Below are 9,227 nucleotides of genomic sequence, written 5' to 3'. Positions count from 1 at the left end.
AGAAGTGGTACATACAATGTTACATGATTAAATTTGAAATGTGATTTAAAGAACAACCATGTACATGTCTGCTGCTTGTATCTCATATTCACAGAATTATACCATGCAAATGTGTCGTGTGTTGCATTTACAATACCTCTCAAATCTTATTATATCAAATAAACTAGACAATCTACAGTCAGATGACAAGGATTAATCTAAAAGACAAGATAGTATCCTATTACAAACCATGAATGCAAGTACTGGTAATGATAGAAGTGAAAGAATCTCATGATATCTTGACTGATGTAGGTTCTGATGAAGAACATGCAGATTGAAAGTATTTTTAAACCCTTCCATTCAACCCAATTTCTGACTATTTTGTTTTTCCAAATGATCTTTAGTGAAGTAAAGATGAACCTTTTAAACTTGGATTCTTGTACAAAAATGTGGACAGATAAAGTAAACATTATCTGAAATTCTGTATGAAGACAAATTTCTGAGCCATCCTCAGTGGAATTTTTTCTCTCCTTCACTCCAAGTTTTGGGCAGGATTCAGCTTCCTACAGCAACAGCAATTTTTTTTTGTCATTTCTGGTAACTTTCAGTTATTTAATTTTTAATCCATATTTTTAGTCATTCTGTTTTTTTAAAAGGTAAACGTTTGGAAACACTGATTATTCAAAATAGCTGCATTTGACATGTTCATAAATGTTTTTGGTTAAATCTATAAGGACGAGAAGTAAACTTCTATGACAAAAGGCATTTTATCAGCTGTATACAAATCAATGACATTGTTGATATAATTATTTAGTTATCACTAAAATGTAGAATGAAATAAAACAATTTTTTTTTAATGGAGAGTGACATTAATGGTGTAGACGCATGTTCAAATTAAAAAAACAAACTCCACCTAATCAGATATGGTATGACCCAATTCTAAAAACAATTATAAAGTCTATTAAATTTGAACTAAAAAGTATGGCATAGAGTAATTGCACTTAAAAAAATCTATATAACTGGGAAAGAAAGAAAGAACGAAAGAGAGAGAGAAAAGTATGTCACTTGATATAGATAAGAGGGCATGCCTAGAACGATTCTACAGGAGTTACCAAATAAGAGATAAAATTTTCAATATTATTTGAAAGAAGCAACAGGAAGAAAATATATATCATAAATATGACTATGTCTAAAGGTTAAAAATAAATAAATTTAATAATACAGTATCCAGCACCTTAAGGATATCAATTTTGCAAGATCTACAATTACAAACCGTGATTGATGATGATAAATAGTAATAAATATTGAGAAAAATAATTAAGAAATATTATATCAATATATTGATTATAGACCATGACAATTATTGAAGGACATGCGATGGCATTTCTTGATCCAATTATTTCTTTAAAATTAAGCACTTTCTTAAAACTTATCTAAGCTTCACTCATCTTTAAATGATTCCCTAGAGAAAATTAGGATTTCAGTAAGTATCTCTTTTCAATGAGTAGACATATCATTGGCTTAAAAATCAATGCTGCAAAATTTTCTGAACGTATCCATGCCCTTCAAGAAAGTCAAGGGCGAATCCTTGATTCAATGAAACAGCAAAGTAAGTTTACCAATGGCTTTCCAATATTCTGACAAGCATAAAAAAAAGTTCCTCACCTTGAAATGAGGGAAGGGGCACAAATGCACAATTTTGAACAAAAGAAGGAGATTCTTGCCCCATTTTCCCCTTCTGCATCCATGCCTGATATTAGGTACAGGACCCGACTGTTGGCTGCAGTCTAATAATTTTAATTTGGTAAATTTTTTTACTTTCACATGTGAGAAAAATGGCAGACCAGTACATATTACAACTTTTGGCTTGTGAGGAACTGATAGTTCTACATCAATTATATAATCCCTTTGAAATCTTCTGTGTCTACATTTGGCATGTATTATCCCGTGTTTGGCATACATTATAAAAGGCCACAAGACTGGTCATCTTTGGTAATCATTGGTCTATAGATGTTCTTCATTTGACTCAGTCATTCATTTATTGAAAGTAGATTGGCTGGACAGTGAAAATTTTGTTCTTGTTCATAAATACTATTGGACAGCATATAGACCATGATTTTTGGTTGAATTAAAGTATCAGGAAATAATGGGAGCGAGGTCTTTGGGGACACTTTAATATTTGTTCCTTCTGGAATACTACTTTTGTAGTTTGATTTGAATAGAAGGCAAGGTGCAAAGATCTTGATGCAAAGAATAGATTTAAGTTTAAAGAGCTGATTTTAATTAGTCAAGAAATCCACTGAAGTCAATGACAAACAGCTTTGTTATCATGGTATAATAGTAAGACCCTGTTTTGGTTTTTTTTTTTACAGTAAATGCACCATTATTTTTGTGTATGAATGGTTCTCAGTCCTCTATAGCATTGTCTTTGGTTCAAAAATATTTGAGCACTATTTCAGTTTTGATATGACTATAAACCACCAGGCTGCTAGTAACCTTGAGCTGTGGGGAAAGAATGAAGGTGCGAGGGACTGGTGAGGGTAGTTAAAGATCAGCTAAAATCTTGATTTCGTGCTTGAAAAGATGTCAAAGAAAAACAAATTAAATAAAAACCTATTTTTTTTAATGAATTGGAAAAAATTGGAAAAACCTGAATTTGGAAAAAATTCCATCAAACATTTTGTGAAATAATCAGCAGGCAATAAAGCCAGATGTACTTTCATACATGTAGAGGAACTCACACTGCCAACATCATTCATTAAACCTATCTATCTAGGAGCCTCTGAAGACTTCATGAAGACCCAGGAACGGATTATTTCTTTGGTGAGAATCTTGGGTTTGTTGGGACTTCAGTGAAGGAACGCAACTCAAAAGTATCAAAGTGGAAATTACACTGCCAAGTTACACCATTTATTAAATCTATCCATCTAGGAGCCTCTGAAGACTTCATAAGACTCAGAAAGGGGTTATTTCTTTGGTGAGAACCTTGAGTTTGTGGGGACTTCAGTGAAGGAACACAACTCAACAGTATCAAAGAGGAAATTACACTGCCAAGTTACACCATTTATCAAACCTATCTATCTAGGAGTCTCTGAGGAATCAGTAAGGGGTTATTTCTTTGGCGAGAACCTTGGGTTAGTGGGGACTTCAGTAAAGGAACGCAACTCAAAGGTACCAAAACTGGACTCCAGATCTGGGGTGTGTCTGGCAAAGATCATACGGATGTCTGTATGGAGGTAGACCTTGCCTGACTTGGACGTCAGAAATCTGAAAGAAACAAAAAGGTTTTTATAGTGAGGAAATGCAGCAGGGTTACATTAGAACAATAAGGTAAAATATGTCAAGCTGCAGTACTGAGATTAATCATGTGATAAAGCATACCTTATCTTGGGGGTATATTAGACCCTGTTCTCATTACCATCCTTAAAACTAGTTTAACGTGTAATGAGAACGGTCGAAGCGGTTCTTTAAACCACCTAGCGATGTAGTTTTCAAGATCGATTTGCCTCGTTAAACTGGTTTTAGCAAAGTGGGACACAACCATTCTTCAGGAAGCGATCTTCGAACATTTTGAGCGCGCTACTCCACACACTGTGTGTAGAATGTCTACGTTGCGGTTATAGATTTCGCGCAAAACATGTGCCTTCCCGTAGCAACAAGACCACTTTACATGAAGTGGGTTTTGAAAACCACTTTGGGGTGATCAAATGGGAACGTTAGCAAAGCGATCTTCTTAACTGGTTTCCTGAATTGTTTTCCACTAAACTAGTTTTAGGATTGTAATGAGAACGGTGTCTTACTAGGTTTCCAGGAAGATTGGAGATCTCGCCTAAAATTGAATGCCTTCAATTAAGTTTTTGCTAACATTTCAGGACATACATGCCTCCTTTAACATCCTACCCCTGTATCTGACCTCTTGACATGTAGCAATACAACCAGTCCTACCTTAGATGCATGAGGTAGCGAAGTTCCTTGTCACATTCATCATTGATGTCCACATCACTAGGCATGTAGAAGATCCTCTGACGAGCAAAGGTCTGACAGTTGGATGGCATGTCACTCAGATCGTAGCGAACCACAAACATCTTCACTACAGTCTTGTTTGGATTGAAGAGGGTCTAGGAAAAGATTTGAATACATACATACAAGTAGATATGACAGATTTGATTTGAAGGAATCTGCATATGGTGCATACATCTGAATATCTAAGGATATCTACAGATTGCTCTATAATGGTATTAACAAACTGATTTGTATTAACAATAGCGGGCTGAGAATTTGAATATGTTGATATTGCTAAAGAGGTTTACCTTCATTTTGTTTAAATTGCACTTCTCAATTTTCATTACAAACAAAACAAGACATTTTGTGCTTGAAATTCATTTGTATTGATTTGTATGGTTATCTTTTTCTGTGTAATCATTTCCTATGTTGCATAACTGAGTTTAACAAGGCAAACGCCAAGCGTTGTCTCGCCTGCATATTGCAGTCATGAAGAGACTGCATGTCAAAACTACATGTATGCTATATGACTTAGATGGACCTCTGTTACGAGTTTGGCGATCCCACCTCGAAGCTATAGAAAGTTATTGTGTGTACAACACAGCAGTGCCAGTCATGGAAAGTTCATTGACCTTTGACCTTAATCAAATTCAACTCACATTCGAACTTGACCTGCACCTTCAAGAGATGGACCTCTTGTTTGAATTTGGCAATCCTACCTCGAAGATATAAAAAGTTACTATGTGTACAACAAAGCACAGTGCCAGTCATGGAAAGTTCATTGACCTTTGACCTTAATCAAATTCAACTCACATTTGAACTTGACCTGCACCTTCAAAAGATGGACCTCTTGTATGAATTTGGCAATCCTAACTCGAAGATATAGAAAGTTATTGTGTGTACAGCACAGCACAGTGCCAGTCATGGAAAGTTCATTGACCTTTGACCTTATTCAAATTTGGCTCACATTTTAACTTGGCCTGCACCTTCAAGAGATGGACCTCTGTTATGAATTTGGCGATCTCACCTCAAAGCTATAGAAAGTTATTGTGTGTACAACACAGCACAGTGCCAGTCATGGAAAGTTCATTGACCTTTGACCTTATTCAAATTCGACTCATATTCGAACTTGACCTGTACCTTCAAGAGATGGACGTCTGTTATGAATTTGGCGATCTCACCTCGAAGCTATAGAAAGTTATTGTGTGTACAACACAGCACAGTGCCAGTCATGGAAAGTTCATTGACCTTTGACCTTATTCAAATTCGACTCATATTCAAACTTGACCTGTGCCTTCAGGAGATGGACCTCTGGTATGAATTTGGTGATCCCACCTCGAAGATATAGAAAGTTATTATGTGTACAACACAGCACAGTGCCAGTCATGGAAAGTTCATTGACCTTTGACCTTATTCAAATTCGACTCATATTCGAACTTGACCTGTGCCTTCAGGAGATGGACCTCTGGTATGAATTTGGTGATCCCACCTCGAAGATATAGAAAGTTATTATGTGTACAACACAGCACAGTGCCAGTCATGGAAAGTTTATTGACCTTTGACCTTATTCAAATTCGACTCATATTCGAACTTGACCTGTGCCTTCAGGAGATGGACCTCCGGTATGAATTTGGTGAGCCCACCTCAAAGATATAGAAAGTTATTATGTGTACAACACAGCACAGTGGCAGTCATGGAAAGTTCATTGACCTTTGACCTTATTCCAATCTGACTCATATTCGAACTTGACCTGTGCCTTCAGGAGATGGACCTCTGGTATGAATTTGGTGATCCCACCTCGAAGCTATAGAAAGTTATTGGGTGTACAACACAATTGTTGACGACGACGACGCCGGAAATAGTGATACCTATGTCTCGCTTCGCTACGCAGGCGAGACAAAAATTAAGTAAACTTGAACTTGAATTTTACAAGTTTTCAATGATTTTTTTTTTAAGTTGAGGAACAAACAGATAATTGGCCATACCACAAATAAGATGTTTAACAGAAGAGGCTGGATCACAGCTGCAGATGACTCACCAATAATAACCCGTTTTAAACTGAAAATTTGTGACCTTCCTGTTTGACTACAATACTGTAGATCAAGAGACTTAAGACACCATCACAATGTCATACTATATTTCTTACTCCATAATTCTTGTCAGATTGTTATACCCTGGCCTATAATAAGTAAGCACAGGAAACAGAGGTATGGATGCCAAATACATTCTTAGTCAACAATGCTTTCCAATAGCCAACTACCTTATTTGTGTCAGGGTCAATTCATGCAAATGAGATTGACCAGAAATGGTTATCTTACCACTTGTATCGTGCCACTGCTAGGCACATGATATCCTCTTTTGCCCAAACCCTCAAGGTTAATGTGACCCTATTAAATAAAGCAAAACAATGAGATGGTTATCAAGAGCTAAACATATCACCAACTGCATGCAATGATATCATTCACATTCGGCTTGTGGGTATTCATTAGCCTAAGTCTTGTTTTATAAAACTTAGCACCAACATCGAAAGGTAGATATCTATCATGCATTTGATATTTGATGTATTTGATATTTTTAATTTGCCTTTGATAATAAGTTTATGAAACATGGGTATCAATGCCTTTCTAGCTCTAAAATAATTATTTTTAAAGAGAAAATGAATGGGAAGAGAAATTTGGAGAAAAAAACAAACCTGATTAATATAACAAGTAATCCAGGGGATAAAAATATGATGATTAATTCCTTGAATACACTGGGAATTGGAAATGGATGCTTGAACTCAGGGCATGGTGAAAATAGTGCATCTTGGGATATATAATTTCTAGATAGACTGCGCTTAATGAAAGCTGTTTATTGATACCATCGATACTACATGAAAGTCACAAGGTATCAAACTGAAGTGGAATAGTCCATGCATTATCACCAACTACCTTAACAAAAGACATCATGTCTGAATAATTGTAAAACAGGAGTTAATTGGAAATTGGTGATGTTTACCCTTCATCTAAATTAAAATGGGATATTTTAAACTTTCAGTTAAGAGTTTCTCCAATGTTCATACAGATGATTAGATAAATGTATATCAATGCAATCACTGCATTCATAAGATCTCTAGTGGGCAATCGATTTCATCATTCTTCAAAGCTAAAGAAAAAAAGACTGTACTCACTGGTCAGATAATTTCCAAAGCCTAACCCTATCTTTAAACAAATTCTGATACAAAAAGGGACGTATATTAGTACTTACAAAGTATGAAGATGGGGCATCGTCATCACACACACTATAGAAGAAAGTTGTAACAGGTAGACATATGTGTTTTGGACAGAAGGCACCGCTTGCACCAATCTCTGCAGTAAAACCATTAATGGTACCCAACGGCTCTAACCTGCCATTCAGTACAGACTCCTACATAAGGCAAGGGTCATGATAGAAATTGAAAAGAAATAAAATTATACATATGAACATAACCATCAAGCTACCCGAGTAATATGGATGTTTTTCTTTGTATCTCTGCATAGATGCTACTTTTTTGTTTTTTTTTCCCACATCAACATCATGTGCATTTGTGAATAAAAATGATATACCAGAAGGGAGGATAGCTGTATGCAACAAATAATAAAGTAAACTCTCTAGTTTCACCTTGGTGAAATTGGTAAGCAATCTTGAACTGGAAGTGAATCATTTCAATCATACAGTATAACATTCCAATATGCAAAAAATAAAATAATCTGTTTTGCTCATATTAAATACCAAAGGCATTATTTATGACATCGGAAAAAAAGGTGGTTATGTGGTTATGACAAATATTGTCTAGATCCATTTAAAACCAATTTGATCAAACAAGGGAGATGACCTGACGATTTTATAGAATATTTTGACATGCCTCTCATGTTCCACTGATGCTCATGAAGTTGTACAGGACAAATACTGTCTGTCATTTACATGTACATCACTAAATGTTCAATACACGACCTCAACGGTGGAATCAACACATCTTACCCAAAACTGAATCTGATGTCACAATTACAACCCTAAACCTTTACTTGCACACAACCATCTCTTTCCTACCTCAAAGTTTCCTAGAAGGCAGCTAGAAGCAGGAGCACTAGTACTCAGCATTCGCATTGGATGACCTAGAAGCAAAGAGCTGGGTTTCTCCAAATTATTGCACGAAGGAGAGCTAGAATAAAACAAATAAAAATTTAAAACAACTTTTATGGGTGCACTTCATATTTTTCCGGGAAGTAAAAAATATAGATATCATTTGTTTAGCTTATCAATTTTCCATCCTAAAGACTGCTCAGACAAGAAACTTATATAAACATTAATATCAGAACTCTTGGTACTTGTTGAATCAAGATATATTTGAAGCATTTAGCTTTGTGGGAAAACATATTTCGGCAAGTGACTGTGTATTTTTTCCATAAAAACTTTTAAAATACTTGACAAAATATCCTCAAATATCTTATCATCATTTAAACTAATACAAAGAACCCCCCAACAGATTGCATAAGTTAAAGAGATGCTCATGCTCTAACCTTGTTAGACCTATGGGTTTAAGTAGTGAAGGGCAGTCACTGGTTGTCTTGGCTTTCCTCAGTGGGGCCTGAAAAGAAATAAAAAACAAGAACAATAATCAGCTAAAGAATTGTTACATAAGGTAAAATATGTTCTTGTATGAAAAATAAATACAAAAAAACCCATACTACTACAAAAAAATAATTAAAATAGATCGCAGGGAAAAACATAGGGTCATGTCTAATGCGCTAGTATTGCCAATCATATGAAACTAAACTCAAAACCAATGATTTTTAATTGTCTAATTTGTATCATTTCACATTTCTCAACAGAGAGGAAGGAGAATACACCTTTGAATGAATTATACCCTTTTTACACAGGATTTTCTTAACCCCGGACTATCGCTAACCCCGTACTATCCTTAACCCCGTACTATTTTTTTTTCCTTTTCACACATGCCAAATTGTTATCGCTAACCCCGGATAAGGAATGCTTGCTTTTCACACACGAAACTCGCTAACCCCGGACTAGTGGTTTTTGTCGATCATTCGTAGTACAAGTACTTCACTCGTACCTTTTTACACACGCTAAAATTTCCTTAACCCCGTACTATATAGTACGGGGTTAAGCTTAGCCCACTTTCGTTTTACACTAGCGATCTTAACCCCGTACTATCGCTCTTAGCACCGCAATTGCTGGGATAACCCTGCTTTTTTGCAGGGCCAAAT

The 9,227-nt window shown here is 35.7% G+C and overlaps 1 protein-coding gene across 2 annotated transcripts in view; it reads right to left on the bottom strand.

Annotated features, from left to right (window-relative positions):
* Positions 1-2,624: 2,624 nt before the first annotated feature.
* The window catches only part of LOC129257623 (atos homolog protein A-like), a 28,052-nt gene continuing 21,449 nt past the window's right edge, over positions 2,625-9,227 (bottom strand). For both annotated transcript variants that reach the window (XM_054895998.2, XM_064096631.1), the window contains exons 7-12: positions 8,520-8,587; positions 8,050-8,161; positions 7,228-7,386; positions 6,300-6,368; positions 3,925-4,097; positions 2,625-3,246 (exon numbers count right to left, since the gene is read on the bottom strand). In XM_054895998.2, the coding sequence (XP_054751973.2) occupies positions 3,090-3,246; positions 3,925-4,097; positions 6,300-6,368; positions 7,228-7,386; positions 8,050-8,161; positions 8,520-8,587 (738 nt within the window). In that variant the 3' untranslated portion in view covers positions 2,625-3,089. The remainder of the gene's footprint in view (positions 3,247-3,924; positions 4,098-6,299; positions 6,369-7,227; positions 7,387-8,049; positions 8,162-8,519; positions 8,588-9,227) is intronic.

This window comes from Lytechinus pictus, chromosome 3 (genome assembly GCF_037042905.1).
Source record: "Lytechinus pictus isolate F3 Inbred chromosome 3, Lp3.0, whole genome shotgun sequence".
NCBI lineage: Eukaryota > Metazoa > Echinodermata > Echinoidea > Temnopleuroida > Toxopneustidae > Lytechinus > Lytechinus pictus.
Note: the sequence above shows the minus strand (reverse complement) of the source record. Positions and strands in the feature narration are given on the sequence as shown.